This window comes from Chamaea fasciata, unplaced genomic scaffold (assembly GCF_029207755.1).
Source record: "Chamaea fasciata isolate MVZ Bird 193981 ecotype frontalis unplaced genomic scaffold, bChaFas1.0.hap1 SCAF_1, whole genome shotgun sequence".
Classification (NCBI taxonomy): domain Eukaryota; kingdom Metazoa; phylum Chordata; class Aves; order Passeriformes; family Sylviidae; genus Chamaea; species Chamaea fasciata.
The window spans coordinates 150928139-150950087 of record NW_027094086.1 but is presented as its reverse complement, the minus strand read 5'-3'; the positions used below and the strand labels follow the sequence as shown (position 1 = coordinate 150950087).

Genomic DNA, 21949 nt, shown 5'->3' with positions numbered 1-21949 from the left:
TATCTATTTTTTTTTATTTCAAGGCAGAGATGAATGCCACTTTGAATAATCTCTTCTCATTCTATTTATTGTTTCTTTTTTGTCTCACATCACAACTCCTTCACTTCAGAATACTTAAGATCTAGAAATATGTAGAACTTCTTTTATACTGGTGATGGGTAAATGAAGACCAGCAAACAAACACAGGAATGTGGAAAATGCAACCACTTCTGCATGTATATGTTTAGATTGAGCTGTTTTAAGCACTGGGAGAGCTTGGAAAGTTGTCTTGATATTATCTTTGGAAGTGCACACTTTGGATGCTGCCAGTCTTCTCAAGTTTTTTTCTTTGGTTGTTTACAACAGCGAAAAAATCTGTAAAGGATGGATGGGATGCTTGGATATTTTATGGAGTGGAGTGTCTTAAAGCCAGATGATAATCTGTTCTTTGCGTTAATTCAGTTTATTTTTTGTAATTGCAGAGCCTCCAGTTACAGTCACCCAACCTTTGGTGGGAGGTTCTGTCTCGGAAGGGGGAGTGGCTCGCCTGGAGTGCACGTTATCAAGTAAAACTGAGGAGAAAGTGACTTGGTTCAAGGGCAAAGAACAAATAAAAGCTGGAGGGAGATACGAGATCCTCTCTGATGGAGCGAAGCAGATACTCATTATCCGTGGATTTAAACCTGAGGATCAGGACAGCTACACCTGCATGGCTTCTCCAGAAGTCAAATCTGTTGCCAGCCTGTGTCTTGAAGGTACAAAGTGTGAATTGCTGGGGTGTTAGGTCTGGTATGGACATCCAGGGACATCTCCACAGTTTGGACTGGAATTCATTTTCTTTTACAAGCTATGATAACAATCCACAAGGAATTGTTATTTTCCTGTATCCCAAATAGGTTTGAGTTGCTCAGATTAGAGTTTCTGGAGACAGATATTTAAGGTGTGACATTATTGTCTCTACACGAATTTTTGGTGCCCTTTTGAGATGCTTTAGGGTATTCTGTGGATGTCCCAGACCACCTGGAGCATCTCAAAAGGGACTGGATGACATGTAGAGGCATGTAAATGTGTCCCAGACACCTTCAGACTTAGGCACATCCAGCCAAGCAGGTCCATGTGAGATGAGAGTCCCAGCTCCCAGCACAGCCACTAGAGATCTATTCAGGACACACAGGGAAGCCCTGAACATCTGGGAGTTAGGATGAGCCTGGATAGCTTTCCAGGCTCCGGTGGCAGTCTTAATGACCAGTTCATCAACTGCAACATTAAAAAGGGCAGATCTATTTATTGGGTTCAAATGTGCAAGGAATTTAAAAAAAAAAAAAAAAAAGTTGTCAATGTTTTAAGTACATGCATAGAACCACAGGATTGTTGAGGTTGGACAGACCTTCTGAAGGTGGTGTGGTCCATCCTCCTCCTCAAAGTGTGGTCAGCTAGAATGAGTTCACCAGGACCAGAATTGGTTATATCAACTTCCCAGAGATGGTGTGAAGTCTCCTCCTCTGGAGATATTCAAAATCCATCTGGACACTGAATATTGTCATCTAGGGGACTGTGCTTGAGCAGGGAGGTTGGATCAGATGATATCTGGTGGTCCCTTCCAACCTTCCCCACACTGTGATTCTGTAAATTCTCACTTTGTTCTCAGTATGATGCTTAGTTAAATGCCACTGAAACTCTCCTGTAGAACATTTCCATGTGTTTTCTCAAAACTCAAAGATATTTAACCTCTCATCTGTTGAATTCCCTGCAGTTCCGACAGTGTCGATGCTGAAGGAGATTGCCAGGGAAGCTCCCGCTGCCAGCCGGGCTGAAGAGCTGGTGGATGGGCACATCCAGCCCAGCCTGCCCCCTGAAGCTGCCCAGGAGGGAGATCTTCACCTCCTGTGGGAAGCCCTGGCCAAGAAACGTCGTATGAGCCGGGAGCCCACCTTGGATTCCATCAGCGAGGTGCCTGAGGAGGATGAGAAGCTTCAGAAGCTGAGGAAGGAGGAAGCAGAGATGTCTCACTACTACTCGGAGGAGTACTCCACGTGTGACGAGCTGGCCAGGACAGGAGAGGCAGATTTCTCTTTCACAAGCTCTGATGATGAGTCAAGAGCTGGGACTCCTTCCCTAGTAAACTATCTCAAGAAAGCTGGGAAGAAGACCATGAGCGTTACCAGCAAGGCTCAGTCCACCTCCACAGGAAAATTATGGAAACAGTGGGAGACATCCACTGTGGAGACCACTGTGACCACCACAGCTGCTCAACCAGCTGAACCAGAGCTGCCAGATTTAGATGATCCCTCCATGAACAAGGCGGCTGTGAAGATCCAAGCTGCTTTCAAAGGCTACAAAGTCAGAAAAGAGATCAAGCAGCAGGAGTGCCCGGTGTTCACTGAGACCTTCAAAGACTTCTCTGGAGAGCCTGGAAGCACCCTGCACCTGGAGTGTGTGGCCCACAGCAAAACCGACATGAACGTCCGGTGGCTGAAGGACGGGAAGGAGCTCTCGGACGGTCGTTACTACCACATAGACAACTACAGTGATGGCACCTGCTCCTTGATTATTGCCGGCCTGGACAGGAAGGATGCAGGGAAATACACCTGCGAGGTGTCCAATAAGTTTGGCAAGGCCTCACACAGCGCGAAGGTGGCGGTTGGCACTCAGGAACCTCAAGCTCTTTCCAAGGAGAAGCGGGGTAAGCAGAGCACTGACAGCGAGACGGAGAGCTCGTCTGGCAGCGAGCTGGACGATGCTTTCCGAAAAGCAGGAAGGAGACTCCACAGGCTCTTCAGGGCCAAGATCTCCACGGAGATCTCTGATGTGGAGGAAGAGCTCTTTGTCAGTGCAGATGAAGGGGACGTAGAGGTGATCGACCACCAGACGTACCGTGAGGATGACCAGTACATCTACATCAAGTTTGAAATCATGTCTGAGGCCAAAACAGCTGTCACTCGGTTCAGGGAGATGTTTGGTGCTCTGGGAATTCCCGTGGAGATCAACATCTTGGAACAAGGCCCGAAAAAAATCGAATTGCGCATTGGGAAGGCATCACCTCCCACCTTTGGGAAGTTTGCACTTCCAGTAGCGAGACCTCCACCACCTTTGCTGACTTCTGACACAGGTAGGGGAAGCAAACCTTGTTCATTCCTTGAAAAAGACAGTGGGAACAGGTCACAATATCATTTTTTCAGTTCCAGGCAACTTTTTTTTTTTCTTTTGATTTGGTGCAGATATTTTTATGAAAGCTTTGCACTTTTAGGAAAAATAATGACTTTTTATTTTGAGGGAGAGAAGGCGCATTGCTGGGGGGTTTGCAATGTATTGACTTATCTATGAAGCCCCTTTTCATGCTAGGAATGTCACCTACTACAACATGACCATAAATATATGATTATTGTACTTAAATGAATTATGTAGGGTTTAGAATGGTTCTGAAGGAGACAAATCATTTTGGCAAGGAGAGGAGCAGGGACAATATACAGTTGGCAGCTGTGGTGTTGCTGGGCTGATAGAATATCTTTGTAGTGCTAGGAAGTTTCTTGACTCTTTTCTAGAGAAAAGATATTACTCTGCAATTAAAAAACTAGAAACCAGAAGTCTGGGCAGAAGTGGCCTAAAATACACCTTTAGATAAAATCAAACTTTTCTTTCTTCTCCCCAACTTCAGCCCCCATGTTCATGACTGAGCTCCAGAACCAAGAGGTCCAGGACGGGTACCCAGTGAGCTTTGACTGTATCGTCATTGGCAAACCCCTGCCCACGGTTCGCTGGTTCAAGGATGGCAAAGCCATTGAGGAAAATGATCACTACATGATCAACGAGGACCAGGAGGGCTGTCACCAGCTGATCATCACCGCTGTGGTCCCCACGGACATGGGCGTCTACCGCTGCCTCGCTGAGAACAACATGGGGGTGGCTTCAACCAAGGCTGAGCTTCGTGTGGACTGTAAGTCTCAAAACCACCCTGGAAAAACCAAGGATTCTGCTGAGACCTGGTCAATTTTATTTTTTTTCCCCCAAGGAAAGCACCATTTACATTTTAAAGAAAAACTTTCAGCCACAAAATTTCCACTTGTAAACCTCTTGGGTTTGGCTGGGTTTTGCCAGCTCCAAGGCAAGGTTCAGAGCAAAGCTTTTGGGGTGAACAGAGGTGTTTTCCATGATCCAGGGATGTGTGGGATCCTGCTGCAGTACAATATAAAATCTACCTGCCAGTCACTCAAATTAGCAAGGGAACTAAAATCAGTAAGAACTACTCAAGCAAGTAAAATATTTCCAAAGCTCAGATTATTCAAGACCTATCTTTTTACATTTGACAGTGACCAGCACAGACTATGAGACAGCAGCAGATGCAACAGAGACATCATCTTACTACAGTGCCAAGGAATATATTTCAAGGTAAAATATGGAACTCTGGCTCTAACCTTTGACTCGGCGAGATCAGTAGTGAAGGTTCTGGCTTCTTTTTTTCCTTACCAAGGTCAGGATTAATACACAGGAAACGTAGGTTTCGAGTTCAGACTTGGATGTTTATTATTTCTTAACTATTTACAGACTCATGAGTTGTGAGCTCTAGTTTCTCTAGCAAGTTCGAGAAATGAGGTAAAATGGAGTACCTCTAACTCTTTCCAAGGCTATTTAAGCACTAATTACCCAATAACGAGGTGACACCTACATTATTTATATTTCTGACCCAATAATGATCACCCAAGCCCTGCAATGCAGAGCTTTTCCACCCAATTACAGAAAACCACGCAAATGAAGGAAGAAGAAGGTGAAGAAGGACTTAGACGATGCCCAAAATCCTCCATCTTATCTCACATGTATTGCTATATACTAAAATCCCCAAATCCAAGTTTCCAGAGTTCCAATAATCAATCTGTGTATTTATGTCAGGGCTGGGTTTGCTGTGTCAAGCAGGGCCAGGTTAATGCCATAAAGGAGCATCCAGCCCAGCCCAGTAACTGCAACATCTACAAATTTCTCATGGACAGACTTTCTCTGGAGCCTTCAGGCAAGCTGGGGTATTTCCTCACGGAATCATTCTGTTACTTTCAATGTCAGATGGTGCAGAGTCTGTTCACAGGATGTCAAAACTCACAGACTGAATTTATCTAAAATAGGTCCTTCTCGTTTCTAACTCTTACCTGGCATCCTGATTTTCTTCTTTTTCCTTCCAATTGCTGCTTAGCCGAGAACAGGAGGAATCCACTACTGAGGAGGAGCAGTTGCCCCAGATCTTTGATGAGCTTCATGATATTCATGTAGCACCTGGAGCCTCGCTGGCTAAATTTCACCTGAAGGTGAAAGGTGAGTGGATCCCATGGTATTGTCAGTTTTCCAGAACTAGAATCAGGTTGAAATGCTGGATTTTTCCAAGGTACTCTTCTGCAGCTGTGTCCCTGGGCTGAACACCTTGCACCATTTTTGGACAAATCAGCTGGGGAATGTGTTTATGCTGCTGAACAGGGACTGTTGGAGCAGACTCGGGCAGATTAAGTGCCTCATTTTGTGTCCATGTATCCAGGCATAATGACAGGCACATGCTTCTGAAAACTGAATTCTGGATTTCTCTGAGCTCAGGAGCAATAAGGAATAATAATCTTGATATTATTATTATCACTATTAATAACTACAATTATATTGTAATTATATGTAATTATAATTATATGTAATATACCTATATTTTTATAACTAATAACTGTATCTAGTATAATGTATTAATAATAATCATGATAATATTAATAATATTAATGAAAATTAAGTCAGTCTTCTTCATTCTCTTCAATAAATTTAGCAGTTGTGGACTTGTCTTCCTCCATTAAGGGGTTGCTCCTACAATGTAAAAACTGCAAAAACATCCCTCTGATGTTGACTCTGGTAGGGAGAGGTAGGGATTTTCCTGTTTTTCCCTGTTGCTGTCTATAAAAATTCTGAGAATGCATTTGGCTTCAACATTTCCCCTTGTGAACCTTTCAAATCAGACCTAAGTGTTGATTTTTCAACCTCTGAGACGTTTGCACGTGCAGAAAATATGGGGAGTGTCAGAAACAGAGGAGACAGGAAAGAACTTCAACAGATAAATCGAATTGAATGCATTTTTAAGCATTCCTAATTGGTTAAACCCTTGAAACAGCAGCCCTGTTAAACCCATGAAACAGCAGAGGACTTGGCAGTTCGGAGATGCTCCCAAATCAGTGCTGCCAATGAATTTTGTTCTTCTCTGTGTCTGTAACTACGCCTCACAGGGTACCCTCAGCCTCGTCTCTATTGGTTCAAAAATGGGCAGCCCCTAAAGGCCTCGGATCGTATCCTCAAGACCGACAGACAGGAATTCCACTCCCTGGAAATCCGCGACGTCACCAAAGCAGATGCCGGCCAGTACTTGATATTTGTCATCAACTCTGCTGGCTCTGCATATTCCTCAGCCAGGCTGGTGGTCAAAGGTGGGTGTTGCTCTATTTTGGGCTGTTCCAGAGGCTCTTACCATTTTGTTCAGTTGGTTTTTGCTGGGGAAACCTCCCAAGGTAACTCAGGTGAGGTGGGGAAGTCTCTAGGTAAAAGATGATGTGCTTTACTCTTGGTTCACCTACAATTTTACTGCTTAAGAAGATGATGATGCCACTTCTCTGAGGTCTGACTGTTGTCTCATAAATAGGTATTTTATTCTTGCCCATCCTCGTTAACCTTAAAAGTTAATTTCATTAAAACTTAGGGACTCTTACAAACCACACCAATATTTCTGTGTAATATGTGACTGGAGTCACTTCGGGAGCTTTTTTCTGCAACTCCTGGACACTTATTTGTATTTGTCATGTTTTTTCTCCTTGTGTTCCAGATCCTTATGAGAAAGAAGAGCCATCCAAAACAGGTGAGAGAAGCCACAGCAGGTGAGAACAGAAGCCCCAGGAATTTTTTCAGTCTAAACTCACTGTTCTTCATCAATAATATTATTTCCAGATTCCCATGAGCAGCTGATACCCCCAAGATTCCTTGAAAGATTTACAAATAAGAAGGTGAAAAAGGGTGCAAGCATCACATTATCTGTGAAAGTTGAAGGTAAGTGAGCAGATACTTCATGTCTCTGAATAACAGCTGAAATGAGGAACTTCAAAACACATTCTTCTCTCTCTGCCCCCAAGTCATTGTAACTTCATTTCCTGTATCTGAAGTTTGTGATTCTACTTACATTTCTTACAAAGACACTTCACAGTTAAGCATCCTATTTTTCTTCACCTTCTTTTTTTCTGTATATAAAAATGGGGATAATGACATTTTGTAGTATGATGCACGTTGATTTTATGGTGATTGAAAACTTTGGTTTTACAAAAAGATTTAATGTCTTCATCAACTCAACGGGCCGTAGAAAGGGGTTTCCTCCATTATTGCATGTTATTGTTGGGAAATTATCAGAAAATGGATCAAAGCAGCATTTTTTTCACTGCAAGGCTCATCTTTTTAAGGGAGGAATGCAATTAGGAAGGCTAAAGCTGATTGCACCGATTTTCTTTTAGGACATCCGCCACCAACAATCACTTGGATGAAAGAAGAGTCTCGGGAAGACATCCTGTGGATCAAACCAGACACTCCTGGGTACAAACTTGCCAGTTCCAACATGCACCACAGCCTGATCTTGTTGGATGTCAAGAAGAAGTTCAGTGGAGCTTACACCTGCATTGCCACCAACAAGGCTGGCCAGTCCATCTGCACCGCCAACCTGGAAGTTGCAGATGGTAAATCTTTGCTGCAACACAAACACTTTCTCTATATTTCCCTTTTGTGCAGTGCCTAAGGGAAAAAATCAAGCGTGACTGTTAAGGAAATTACCAATTCACACCCAAAAAAATGTGTTTTCTCAAGGGCAGCCATGATTTTGCTTGTCTTGCAAATGGTTACCCTCTTTACTTCTATAATATCTCAGATTTCTGACTGTCTTGTATTAACAGCAGCATATTTTCTGTATAAATAGAAGGCAAGTCTAAGGAACAACCAAATTAAGCACAAATTAAAAAAAAAAAAAAAAAAAAGGAAAGAAAGGCAATGTAAAGTACCTAGAAAAAGTCACCGTTTGAAAAGTTATTTTGCGTGCTTCACTCTTCTGAGGTATTTTGGATTGTATGAGAGTTGTTTTTTTTTTGTAGAGCTTTCCAAGACCTCTTTTAACACAATAAGATGGGGAAAAAACAAATATATGCTGGGAATTGGGACAGAGCTGTGAAGGATTCCATTTTTCTGTTATCCTGCCTTCCATCCCACATTCTTATTGTATCAAGAGCTGCAGGAGCATAACTTGAGCAGTGTGGAGAAATGGGGCAGTTATATATTTTCCATGAACAGGGAGAGGAGGAAACCATTGCCATCACAGAATTGGGAATACAATCCCAGGTCAGGAGCTGCTGCAGTGCTCCCAGTAATCCAGGTCTAGAAAATGAACCTGCATTAAATACCTAAAAAAAGGACATTCTGTGCCTTCTGTCCTCTAATGATAAACCCCAATCTTGCAGTGAAAGAGGCTGAAGTGCTGACCCAGGAGCGTGTGATGGTGTCAGAAGCCATCATGACCACACTGGGGTAAGCAATTAACTGTGTGGGAGAAGGGGGGACGTGTTCCTCATTTAGCTCTCCTCACTACCCATCTTATTGCAACTTTTAACTCTGCTTTATTTTCTTTTTCAGAACTATTCAGTCCTCTGAAGGTAAGAGAAGCTGTTTTCTCTCTCTTCTTCCTGTCCTCTGTATCTGCAGCTGGGACTGTCAATGTATCTTATTTTTGACCAGTTTTCTTGAAATTGCCTGAAATGTTGGAACCTTTCAGGACTGCTCGCTGTTCAAGGGTGGATTATTTGGATGAACTGGGAGCAAGCACAGTTTTAAAAACAGGAGGAGGGAAGAAAATTAAAATCTTCCTTCCACAGAAGCTTTTATTACTCAAAAAGAGATGAATTTTCAATGACACTGCCAGCTTAATAACAAATTCTCTTTTTTTTCCAGGAGACCTTGAAGCTGGCAGAGAAGGTGTGCCCAAAAGCCCTATTTCATTAGCTGATGTTGGCTCAGAGGAGTTCTTCCAGAAACTCACTTCACGTATCTCAGAAATGGTATCTGCAAAAATAACTCAGGGTAAGGAGTCTGGAAAACACAGTTTAATTATGGTAGGGAAAAAAAAAAGCAATCTCTTTTTTTAGGTGTTGTTTAATTATAAGCGAGATTTATGCAACTGGTTTTGAGACAATCATTCTATATAAGCAAATGAACATTTGTCAATGCTTAGGGGTAAGAAATTTTAGTAGGAGTCCGTCCAACCTGCACACCTCAGTCTAGAATTTTGAACTAGGAAAAAAGCTATAAGAGTAATTTCTAAAAATAGGAGTGTATTTGGCATATCCTAGGTGCTTTGAGTTCCTCAGATATTCATCACTCCTAAATCCGAAAGCAGTCCTGTTTTCTGTACTTCTCACATCTTCAAATTTTAGCTCACAGTGGAATTTTAAAATCAAATTAAGGCTGAAAACTCTGTGCACAGCTGTGCAGTAATCCAATGATTTGTCAAGTTGAATGAAAAAATCTGGTTTGTTCCTGCCCTGATTATCTTGTAGAAAAAGTGTAACTTGGAGCAAAAATAGAGACAGTAACTCTCCAACAAATATTCTTGCAGCGCAGTGGCAATATGTGCAATAGGCCTGCAACACCACGTATTAAAACATCCAAATTATTCATTTAATCCATTTAATATCAACAGGAAATCACACCAAGTGTTACTATGAATGCTCTTCCTAGGAAGAAGAAAAATTATGATAATTTGCTTCATGTTTAAATTGAGGATACTTATTTAACAGTTGGCTGTTGCTCTGCTTTTCAGCTAAACTTCGAGTACCGGGTGCAGATAGTGATGATGAGTCAAGAACTCCCTCTGCATCTCCTCGCCACGGACGATCCAGACCTTCATCAATTGCTCAGGAATCCTCCTCTGAATCCGAGGATGGGGATTCCAGAGGGGAGGTATGATATCTTTATGGACAAGTTGGACACAAGGGGAAAAACTAAACTTAGAATGACCAACCTACTATGGTGTGGGGATCTCCATCCTCTTTCGTGATGTAATTCAATTTTGTGGGTGTATTTAGTAGTTAGATGTACAGAGAATGAAATTCTGATGCTCACCCTGTGATCCTGAACAAGTCATGGAGTCAACATGGTCAAAAATACCCATGACTTGGCACCTCTTGCGTTCATGGCTGAACTTCAGAAAGTCAGAACTTGATTTTCTGTGGCTTTGGATAGAGTTGGATGGAGGAGACTTGTTGCGAAGTTTTTCATGAGGGAAATGAAGAGCACAAAGTGACTGTAGTTTTGTACCTGCAGATCTTTGATGTCTACATGGTCACTGCTGACTATGTGCCCGCTGCGCCTGACAAGGAGACCATCACCCTGAAGGAAGGACAATATGTGGAAGTCCTGGACTCAGCTCATCCTCTGAAATGGCTGGTCAGGACTAAACCCACGAAATCAAGTCCCTCTCGACAGGGTTGGGTGTCTCCAGCTTATCTGGACAAGAAATTAAAGGTGACTGACCATGTCTGGGTATTTCTTGTTGAAAACGTCTTGTTCCTGTTGCAGTTTCAAGCCATCCCTTTTGCAAGGAGTGATGGAGGAGGGGGTTGTTGAAGGGGCTTGGAACAAGGTTTTACTTTTTCATGGTTTTTATTAGACAATATTTCTGGTCTGTGCAGTTGTTTCTGGGTTTTAAAGACCTAAAAATTCTCCAGTACAAAAGAAATTTCACACCAGTTGTTGAACTAAACAGGACTGTGAACACATGAGAGATATTCCTCAGTATGTATAGATAAAAACACTGTTCACTTCCAATAATTGTTTTAATTTTTTTTTCCTAATGTTGTAGCTGTCACCAGAGTGGGGAACAATGGAAATTCCGGAGTTTCCTGGAGAGTTTGTTTCTGAAGATGAATACAAAAGGAAGCTGAGGTGAGCTCGTGTCATTTGGTATTTGCGTGTTTGAATTTTCCTGCCTTTCAAGCCACTTGTATTTTGTGATTGATTTCAGCCTAGGAAAATTCCAGGCAATCAAGATCACAGAATCCTGGAATGGTTTGGGTTGGAAGGGACCTTAAATACCGTCTAGTGTCAATGAGTCCCATGGGCAGGGACACCTTCCACTGGCCACTTCCATCCATCCACCCATTCATCCATGTATCCATCCATCCCCCAGAAGGGATCTTTCAACACACCCCAGGAGTCAGTTCCTCTGATCATAAATCTCTATTTTACGGCCTAAAAGACTCTCAAGGACAATTGTGATGATTTTTCTGTGATTTCTTTCTGCCTCTCTGTCTCCCCTTCAGTGTTCTCATTCAGGAGCTGTTGATCTCAGAGGAAGATTACATTCAGGATTTACAGTTCCTCCAGACTCATCACCTTAGGTACACTGAGACCTGTCCCAGTGTGCCAGGAGCTGTTGCCAGTCAGAAATCCACCATCTTCAGGAATATTGATGACATTGGTCGCTTCCATTCCAGGTGGGCAATCCCAAGTGCCTTCACTGGCCACCAAAGGGTGGCATCATCATCATCATTCTTATTATGTTTTATTTATTTTATATATATATATATATATATATATATATATATATATATATACACACATATATAATATTTAATATATTATTATATATTATTATAATTATATCTTTATATATTATTGTTATATATTATATATTATTATTATTATTTCTTCTATTGTTATTATTTTTATTGTTATTACTACTACTTATGATTACTTTATTGTTATTACTTCTATTGTTACTGCTACTTTTCTTACTATTATTCCTGATGTGAAGCACTGGCAGTGCTGAGGTGCAAGGGAATTGATGCTCCTTTCATGAGTGGAAATGATGGCATGGCTTAAATCATAGCACAGGCTTGGGACTTCCACAATCCCCTTCAGAGCTTCAAGGTTTCCTGTGCCCAGCTTATTTCTTTTAAGTGAATTCACTCTTTTAAGTGAATTTAACTGAGAAACAGTGAATTATGTTAAAAAGGCAGCAAGATCTCACAGGTATGCCTGTGGTGTCTTCACAGAGACATTCATTCACATAAAACTGATGTCAGCATCCATGCATTTCAGGACACCTTTCACTGTCCCGGGCTGCTCCAAGCCCCATGCAACCCAGCCTTGGGCACTTCCAGGGATGCAGGGGCAGCCATGGATTCTCTGGGAAATCTGTGCCAGGGCCTCCCCACTGTCACAAGGAAGAATTTCTTCCTAATATCCCATCTAACCCTGCCTTCTGTCCGTTTAAAGCCATTCCCCTTTGTCCTGTCCTCCCAAGTCCCTACATACCTCCAGGCCCTTGTCCAAAGTCCCTCCACACCCATCCCAGCCAAGAAGAACGGCACCTCTGGGTGAAGAGGTGCTGATAAGTGCAACATCCCTCATTTCCCCCCACCATTTCCCTTAACCTGTGTCAGCCTGATATCTCCTGATCCGCAGTCTGGCTGCTGGGGCTGTGTTTTAGCCTCATTCCAGCCCCTCTTCTCCTGTCCCCACAGCGTCTTCCTCCGGAGCCTGCAGAGCTGTGACACTGATGACGACGTGGCCATGTGCTTCATCAAGCACGAAGCAGAGTTCAGCAAGTACATCCAGTACCTGGTGGGAAGAGTCCAGGCTGAGTCAATTGTTGTCAGCAAAGCTGTCCAGGATTTCTACAAGGTAAGGCAGGAGCCAAATTCATCCTGTAACCCACTGCAGCAAGAAAGGTAGTTATTAATCATAAAACCTCAAAAGGATTTGTAATATCTTTTCGCTAAGTTATAATATTTTTTAGTTCACTTTCTAGATTTTTCTGGTAAGTATGGCCGATATGGGAACAATATTTACATATTCCTATGCATTTGTTAATATTATAAAGATTATACAGACGTGAGTGTGGCTGTGCTTATGTAATTGTAATTAAGGGACATTTTAAAAGTCACCACATTATAAGACCAAGAGAACCACATAAATCATAAATACAGATAAGCAAATCTTGTTTCTCTGCTCCAGCTACTCAGGATTTTTTTTCTACTGCTCTTTTTCTACCTTTCCTTGTTATTCCATGTATTTTTTTCAGAGATACACAGATGAATTTCTAACTAATGAAGATCCTTCACAGCCACTTATCCCACCACTGCAGCACTACCTGGAAAAACCCATAAACAGGATCCAGCAGTACCAGACAATAATTAAGGTAAAGAGATGTTGTCACAGGTTTATGTTCTGCTCCGTGCAGCTTGTGAAGAAAAAGATTTTATTTTTATTTCCTATTTCTTGGCTTCCTTCTGATGCAACTACAATTGAAAACTGCTTCAGTAAATAAGAGGTTAATCATCACCAGTGGTGGTGTTCTCTAAATAGAATTGTAAATCTAAATGCAGATGGAGATTCACAGAATCCAACCCCATAAAGTTCAGTGAGCTTTATCTTTAAATATATGTAAAAATATATTATATGTATAAAATAATATATGACAACATGGATGACAGGTATGAATTTTCTTCAAACTTAGCAACATTTATGTTATAAAAATAAGCAGTTTCCATGTCTGAGATAGTGACTTACCACTTCTTTTCTTTATGTTTTATACTGATATTATGGCAAGATGAAATTTTTGTTTTCTGACAAGTTTTCCCCCATTCCACCACCCTGAAATATTTTGTCTTTCAGACTTGCATCTGTCCTACTGTCTTAGACCATAAGCAAACATTTCAGAGCAGCAATTTAAACAGTATTTTCATGGGAAATAGCACTAGGATACTCGGGAAGGAAACAATCATGGCAAAATATTTATGTATTCTAGTGTTGTATCAATGAACAGATTGAATATTTGGAAGAACTTTCTACTTTTGAACATATTCTTGCACACAAACACCAACATTTTAAAGGGTCTCTTGAAGGAGAAAAGGCATTTTCTCTACCTTCATTGCTGAAAGAGAGGAACAGGAACAAATGTAGGAAGAACAGAGAAAATGTAATTTCACCTTTTTTCCAACATCTCGTTTTATTAATCTAATGTTGATTCAGCACAGCCACATGAATCCCTTGTCCTCTGGTACTGTGAGAGTATGCAGAAGAGAAATGCAATGGGTACATTTGGGGTCACTTTGGAATTTTTGGTTTTCAACCACCAAATCATATCTGGTTTTTGTTTCAACTTCATCTTTGCTTAATATCAACTGATGTAAGGAAAAGCCGGACTGGTTAGTCTTTAAGACTGCAGAATAGGTAGGAAAGAAAAGACTTTGTTAGTTGAAAAGCACATGGTGAAAAATGGGATAAAAGTTGCTCAGGTGAAATAGCCAGAGCAGATACTGAGAAACTCTTCGGCTCTGAAGGAACTGCTTTTTTTCTCTCTGATTTTCCACTAATATTTTCTTCATTCACCTACAGGAATTAATCCGAAACAAAGCCAGAAACAGCCAGAACTGCACTCTGCTGGAGCAGGCCTATGCCATTGTGTCTGCCCTCACCCGAAGAGCAGAGAACAACCTCCACGTCTCCCTCATTGAGAATTATCCAGGGACCTTGGAAAGCCTTGGGGAGCCCATCCGGCAGGTAACTGGAATTTCCCAGTCGCTGTTGATTCCGTGGGTGCTTTCACCAGTTTCTGAGGAGGTTTAATTCTTAGGAGAAAATCCTTTAGAAATTATGTCTGAAAGAGATGATTTTCTTATTTCACTTACTGCTGTCAAGAAATGGGTGTTCTGCCTCCGCTAAGGTTTGAAACACCACAGCATGGATGCTTATGGAGTAATTCACACATAATGCAACTATTTGCCTTTGTGACCTGCTCATCAAACAGAAATAAAATTGTTCTGGGCCCCTACATGATCTAAAAGGGTTTTAACTCATTCTCCCATTATTGGGAAGCAACACGGGGCAGCTCCTGGAGTTACTGGCACCAACAGACCCATGTGCTCCCCCAGGTTTATCCCATGAACCAGGTGTGTGGCTTTTTAGATTATTCAGCTATTAGGACACTTTTAGTCTAGGAATTCCAACACCCTCACTCAAATTCCTGTTTCTTTGTAGATTTACTGTGTTTTACCAGGCAAGTCATTTATTCTGTATCCAATGTTTTCCATGGGAAGCAGGTTGTATTGCTGAGTGGAGTTGTAAGGCTAAATTGCAGTGATACTGTGGTGGGCATTCATCTCTCCACATTTAGGCATCCAAAAAATGTCCAGCAACACCCCTCGAGTGTTTACTTCTCCCTAGAGATGCCAGGGGAAACCCATGTCACTAACTGAGCTGTGTTTGAATTGAGTACTTCCTGCTCTGGTGAAGGTGACCAAATCATCATATAAAGTGTCAGTACAATACACAAAATACAATTTTCCTTTTAATATTTCCCAGAGTGTGTCTGCATGACTAAGGCTCTCTATTTTTCTGGCACAAAATAATACCATTTAAATGAAGAAGTAATGACAACCACTGGCTGTGCCAATGACTGATGAGCCACCTTTCGCATTAGAAACCATCTGCTGTGCTTTAATAAACCAGAAATACATCAGGGGATGATGCAACAGGAAACATTTGTTATTTGTGCACTGAAAAATGATGGTGAGACAACTGTGGTAATTATTCCAGATGTTTGACTATGTGCTCTTTCTTCTTTTTCCCATCAGGGCCACTTCATTGTGTGGGAAGGAGCTCCAGGAGCTCGAATGGCATGGAAAGGACACAAAAGACATGTTTTCCTCTTCAAAAATTATATTGTGATCTGCAAACCAAAGCGAGACACAAAGACAGACACCTACAGCTACATCTTCAAGAACATCATGAAGGTCTGATCACTTTATCTTCACACAAAGCATTTCTCTGACAAATAGAGCTTCACTTTTATATCCAGCTTGGACATTCTTCTAATCCTTCTGAGCTACTCCTTTGCTTCAAAAATTCCTTGAAACACAAGTAGAATCTACATTTATCCCAAAATATCTTTTTTTAACCTCTTGGAAACATGTCAAAAATCATCAGGGTGGACTTTCACCATGCAGCAAGGAGATTATAAATACAAACATTTATTTGTCTCTGTTACCTCATTTAATTAACAGCATAAATATATTATATTGATGTGGATTTTGCTGCCTACAGTATTTTCTTGCATTTGTAAATCTCTGGTTTTGGCAGTCTGTAATATTGGGAGTAAATTAGAAGGAATCTTATTTGCTAAATTCCATCAGGTTCTCTCTGCTGGTTATGTCCTTTCTAGACATCAATTCCTGTTCAGAAATGGAAAAATTCAGAGGATTTGACTTGCTCATCTTCAGATATTCAGGGTTAAAACTGCCAGAAACTGAGGAGAGAGTTTTCACAAGGCAGGAGATGCTCAACTCCAATAAAAGCCAGCCAACAAACCGAAATACCCATTGAGTTCATGACCAAGCCTAGCCAAGACCTTCTGAAAGTCCTTATCTCCGTCCTCATCAATATTCATAGGCAGATTTTATTTTCCAAGGAAGAAAAATGGAAACATTTCCATGCTCTGTTCAGACATTCTCTGTTCTCTATTTTTTTCCATGTCGCCTGGGCCCAACCCTTCAGGGTTTAAAAAGTTTTTAAAAGTTATTCCACCCTTGGGATAACTTTTAATGCTGGACATTAAAAGTTTAAAGACATAAATATTAATTCCAGGAAAATGTTGGTTTGGTAACCAGAAAATCAAATATAGCAGGGAAAATAACTCTCAGAATAGCTCCGATTGCTCTTCAGCCAAAGCCACGCTGCATTGCTCACGCAACCTGAAAAAGCCTTTGAAGGGAGTGCAAATTACCCCTTTTTGCTCTTGGGGATTCCTAAAAACACAGGATTTGTGGTGACTTTGTTGCCCTTTTCTGTCACTCAGCTGAACAACATAGACGTGAACGACCTGGTGGAAGGGGACGACCGGGCCTTTGAGATCTGGCACGAGCGGGAGGACCTGGTGCGCAAGTACCTCCTGCAGGCGCGCACCGTGAACATCAAGAACTCCTGGGTGAAGGAGATTCTGGGCATCCAGCAGAGGATCAGCGAGCCCATCTGGAGTAAGTGTGGCACAAGACAACCCAAACTGTGGCTTTTTATCTTCTTTTTCTGCCAGAGTGAGATGGTATTTTGTGTTTGGACTCAGGCATTTATTAATTCTTATCCATATTACAGTCTCACAAATAAGTTCTACAGCACTGCTAGTTAACAAAATAAAAATGACCCCCCTATCTCTCTACAAGGCCTTTAAAGCACAAATTGCCCAATTAAGAAATGACACCTAAATTATTTTTACTTTTAACCCAATAACCAACCACCCATGGCCCACAATGCGGACTTTTCTGTCCAATTACAAAACACCACCCAGACCCATGGAGAAGAAGGTGAAAATGAAGGACTCACCCTCCGCCCTAAAACCTCCACCTTGCTTTATATCTATTACTGTATTCTAAACCCTTAAACTCTAAGTTTTCCACCCTGTGATATTGCACACTTCTATTCTAACTACACACCCATAATCCCAGTGCTGTCACTCAATTTTGGAAGCCTTTTCCACGGCTTCAGGTCAAATGCAGAGTTTGCCTGGGGGTCAGTGCCTGTCAGCACAGAAAGTCTGAAATTCTCAGTGACCATGGTTCCAACGCCAAACCTCACGGGTGTTTTTTTCTTGGATGGTCTCCTTGGTTCAGGAAATTATAAAGGAGGGAGAGAAGCTGTTTATGGCTGTTTAATTTCGGAGCAGGTTCAGGGAGGGGATTCTGCCCCTCTGCTCTGCTCTTGTGGGATCCCACCTGCAGTGCTCTGTCCAGCTGGGGGATCTCCAATATAAAATGGATGTGGAGCTGCTGCCAGCAGTGAGTCCAGGAGAGGCCATGAAGGTAATCTGAGAGCTGAAACACCTCTCCTGGAGGAAAGGCAGGCAGAGTTGAGGTTGTACCCTGATCCAGAGTCTTACACACCCCAGTATAAACAACCCTGTGACTTTGCTGGGTTTCAGACTCTTTACTCAACTCCTGGCTCATATTGCTCTATCTCTGCACCTGGGTTTGCTCTGGAATTTTGTCTGATCATTAAGGCCTCATCATTCTCAGTGTCATTTGAGATTCCACCAATTTTCAATCCACAAAAATCTAGCAGCAGGGATATTAGATCCTTATTTTCCAGGCATAAGCTACAAATGATGTTCACTATAGCGTAAGGATATTTGGCATCTTAAAATGCCAGAACAGCATTGGATTTAGTCCATGAACACTGAAAAACAAGTCTGGGCACTTCATTTTTGCACCTTTAGTGACATGTTTTAGTGAGGAAGACTATCAGGATAATTTTGTATGGTTTCATATGGTAGCAATGAGTTAAAATAAAAGTCACTCAGTAAAGGAACAGGTTGCCCAAAGTTGTGGCTGCCCCATCCCTGGAAGTGTCCAAGGCCAGACTGGATGGGGCTTGGAGCACCCTGGGATAGTGGAAGGTGTCCCTGCCCATGGCAGGGGTTGGAATGCAATGATCTTTAAGGTCTCTTCTAACCCAAACCACTCTATGATTCTATGATTGAATGAAAGCATAGATTTTATTGTAAGGACACCAGCAGAATACTAGTTTGGGTATCCAGGCTTCATTTTATTTGAGGAATTATCTCTATGGTAACAGATGTGTGGTGTCTGAATAACAGATGTGCTTACTAAAATCATGGTCTAAAATAATTCCAGATCAGAAAAATTCCTTTTTCATATGGTCTAACTTTATAACCAACAACCAGACATGTTAAAGACTGAATTTAGTCTCAGACAAGCAAGGAGAGCATGTCACCTATAAAGTCTTGAGCTTCTAAAATTTCCTGTTCAGTTTTCCATTCTGAACCTCACGGATTTGCAGAAATTATTCTTACCTCACTTAGCAACAGCCATGCCATGGACAGAACCCCCTCCTCCAGACTAATACGCTTCCTCTGATGTTTCAGTCCCTCCAGACTTTGAGGAAGAGCTGGCAGACTGCACAGCTGAGCTGGGAGAGACAGTCAAGCTGGCCTGCAAGGTGACAGGAGCTCCCAAGCCATCCATCAGCTGGTACAAAGGTACGAGAAGCAGGGCATGAAATGTGTCCTCCAAATGTGCTCCCTGTCCATATTGTTGTGATAACTGGTCAGTGGATAATCCAAGAGCTGATCCCCCAGAGCTACTCAAGTCTAGAGACTGTGTTTTTGGGAATTTCGGGTAAGGTCCTTTGGCTGGAAAAGCAGAGTTATGACTGCACAGAATGTACTCTGGGATAATTTCACTTTTAAACGAGGAGTGGTGATATATCCTTCAACACTACTTTGCCCTGGATGATGTTTCATGGAGAGCTGGATGAAGATGAAGAGCTGATTCCTCAGCTACCAACATCAGCTGCAAAAATACGGCTCTCAGAATGAAAAGCTGGATGAAATTCCTAAGTAGGAAACTCTTAGAAAGCTATTTTAAAAGAAATAATTTCTCTTTCAGATGGCAAGCCCGTGGAGGTGGATCCCCATCACATTATAATAGAAGATCCTGATGGCTCCTGCACACTGATCTTGGACAACCTGACAGGGGCTGACACAGGACAGTACATGTGCTTTGCTTCCAGTCCTGCTGGGAATGCCAGTACCTTGGGAAAGATCCTTGTTCAAGGTAAAGTCCTGCACAGATGCAGCATTTTAAGGAGGTCTGCTATGGAATACCTGAAACTTGTACCAGTCATGGTACAGACTGTCCCCTGTGCTGGCACTGCTGAAGCACCTCCAGTCTTGGGGACAGTTTTGAGACATGGCAACAAAGACATTGAGAGGCTGGAGCATGTCCAGGGAAGAGAATGGAGCTGGGGAATGGTCTGGAGAATCCATGAGGGAGCTGGAAAAGGGGCTCAGCCTGGAGAAAAGGAGGCTCAGGGGGGACCTTGTGGCTCTGCACAATTCCCTGATAGGAGGGGACAGCCGGAGGGGTCGGGCTCTGCTCCCAGGGAACAGGGACAGGAGGAGAGGGAACAGCCTCAAGCTGGGCCAGGGGAGGTTTACATTGAAGATTATGGAAAATTCTTCACCTAAGGTGTTGTCAACAACCACAACAAACTTCTTAAGGAGCTGGTGGAGTCACCATCCCTGGAAGAGCTCAAAAAACATTTAGATGTGGCACTTGGGGACGTGGTCTACTGTTGGCCTTAGCAATGTTAATGGTCAGACTCCATGACCTCAGAGGTCTTTTTCAACCTAAACGATTCTGTGTTTCTAAGATACTACAAATATTAAGACATTTCAGGGGTTCTATACAACATATACTGGATAATATTAAAAAAAATTAAAAATTGATGTACAGGTGCAGGCAACTGTTTTTAAGTCAAAAAAATTGGTCTTTAGTATCCTTTAGATCCAGTGATAATTATCTGGTCAGGAACACACCCTTCCTATCTGTTCATATTTCCAGCTACCAGTCACATTTACCTTTGCTTTTTGCAGTGCCCCCACGGTTTGTGAACAAGGTCAGAAATGCTTATCTTGTCGAGGGTGAAGATGTCCAGTTCACCTGCACGGTGGAAGGAGCACCCAGGCCTCAGATCAGGTCAGTCCTACAACTCACACAGGAGCAAATCCTGGTTTCCCATTTTGCATAGTCAGAAAAGTAATTTTGAGTTTATGACCCTTTCTTTTACTGTGTCTTCCATCTCATCTCCATCCCAATGCTGGCTCCTCATGATCCAGACATTCCTGAGATTCTCAGCAATTATTCTAGCTAGCATTTGAAAAGAAATACCTACAGATAGACCCTGAGGAGGACTCTGTCCAATCTAAAGCCCTGGAAAACATTTTATCATTGTTTATCCTCCCTGCCTTACACCTGACTTGATTTTATCAGGTATTCAGATAAAAAGCTCAGAAAATATTGTCTTGTCGTCATTTAAAGCCCTTTTCCTGCACTGACTGAGGAGATCTCTTAGGAAGAATCTCATAAACGTGTGCAGTTTAATACCCAGCTGCAGCCCTCCCTTCCAGGATCCAAATGTTTGTCTGAGGATTAACTCCTGAGTTGTTTGATGGATGGATCAGTGATCTTGGGGACCACTTGATGCTGCACGATTTTTCCTGGCTTACACTCCATGTTTTCCCACTCAGATGGTACAAAGATGGGGTGCTGCTGAAGGACACCAGTAAATACCAGACTTTCAGTGAACCACGGAGTGGCATCGTAGTGCTGGTGGTCAAGAACCCTTCCAATGAAGATATGGGACACTATGAGTGTGAGGTAAGTTTGGAGAGATTTAAATATCTGTTACCTGAAATGACTCAGGCAGGAGAATTCATTTTACTGGGAGAGACCCATGGCTGAGTAATTGCTCATAAAAATATTATAGAAGGTCAAGCTGAACTAGATCTGGACTGTGGCTGTCCAAAAGCTTCAGAATATTCTGATCTGACAGTTTGTTGGTAGAAGTAAGAATTGATGGAGCTTGTTCGGGAGCATAAACTCAGATCCAGTTCTCTAGAGGAAAGTCTTACAAAATTTGAGACTGTTCCTGATGTGTTTCTGGACTGTCTTTAAATTATGACTAATTATGACTAAGAAACCCTCCAGAGCCAAAAGGAAGAAATTATGTCTAAATAGAAGAATAAAGCACTGAAATTCCTGTTTTGTTTAGCAAGCATATGTGGAATTAGCTGATAAATTTTTTAAAATGTAAGATATTTTATGAAAATTAGTCATAGTCTATGCATTCATTGTAATAAAACAGTAATAAGTTTTGCGGGCTTGACAATAAATGAAATTTGTCTTGGTTTAGAAAATTATTGTGGGTCAGCTGCTTCATGGTAAATGTTTCAGCTCACAAAAATATTTAGGATGTTTATATACTTTAAAGAATTCTACTGGAATTTTAGCAAAACCAGACTACCTTGCATTTGCCACTGACCAAGATCCTAAGGTCCAGTATTCCCTTGGTTGAGTAAAACTCA

At 41.9% G+C, this 21949-nt stretch overlaps 1 protein-coding gene across 2 annotated transcripts in view; it reads left to right on the top strand.

Annotated features, from left to right (window-relative positions):
* Positions 1 to 21949, top strand: part of OBSCN (obscurin, cytoskeletal calmodulin and titin-interacting RhoGEF) — a 182848-nt gene that overhangs the window by 113271 nt on the left and 47628 nt on the right. For both annotated transcript variants that reach the window (XM_066201918.1, XM_066201928.1), the window contains 25 exons: positions 462 to 734; positions 1733 to 3088; positions 3635 to 3913; positions 4287 to 4365; positions 5159 to 5277; positions 6216 to 6413; positions 6806 to 6838; positions 6928 to 7026; positions 7482 to 7700; positions 8472 to 8538; positions 8644 to 8663; positions 8959 to 9087; positions 9827 to 9966; positions 10330 to 10530; positions 10868 to 10950; positions 11328 to 11501; positions 12534 to 12693; positions 13094 to 13210; positions 14410 to 14574; positions 15648 to 15806; positions 16868 to 17045; positions 18947 to 19060; positions 19470 to 19637; positions 20459 to 20561; positions 21113 to 21242. In XM_066201918.1, coding sequence (XP_066058015.1) covers positions 462 to 734; positions 1733 to 3088; positions 3635 to 3913; positions 4287 to 4365; positions 5159 to 5277; positions 6216 to 6413; positions 6806 to 6838; positions 6928 to 7026; positions 7482 to 7700; positions 8472 to 8538; positions 8644 to 8663; positions 8959 to 9087; positions 9827 to 9966; positions 10330 to 10530; positions 10868 to 10950; positions 11328 to 11501; positions 12534 to 12693; positions 13094 to 13210; positions 14410 to 14574; positions 15648 to 15806; positions 16868 to 17045; positions 18947 to 19060; positions 19470 to 19637; positions 20459 to 20561; positions 21113 to 21242 — 4763 coding nt within the window. The remainder of the gene's footprint in view (positions 1 to 461; positions 735 to 1732; positions 3089 to 3634; positions 3914 to 4286; positions 4366 to 5158; positions 5278 to 6215; positions 6414 to 6805; positions 6839 to 6927; positions 7027 to 7481; positions 7701 to 8471; positions 8539 to 8643; positions 8664 to 8958; positions 9088 to 9826; positions 9967 to 10329; positions 10531 to 10867; positions 10951 to 11327; positions 11502 to 12533; positions 12694 to 13093; positions 13211 to 14409; positions 14575 to 15647; positions 15807 to 16867; positions 17046 to 18946; positions 19061 to 19469; positions 19638 to 20458; positions 20562 to 21112; positions 21243 to 21949) is intronic.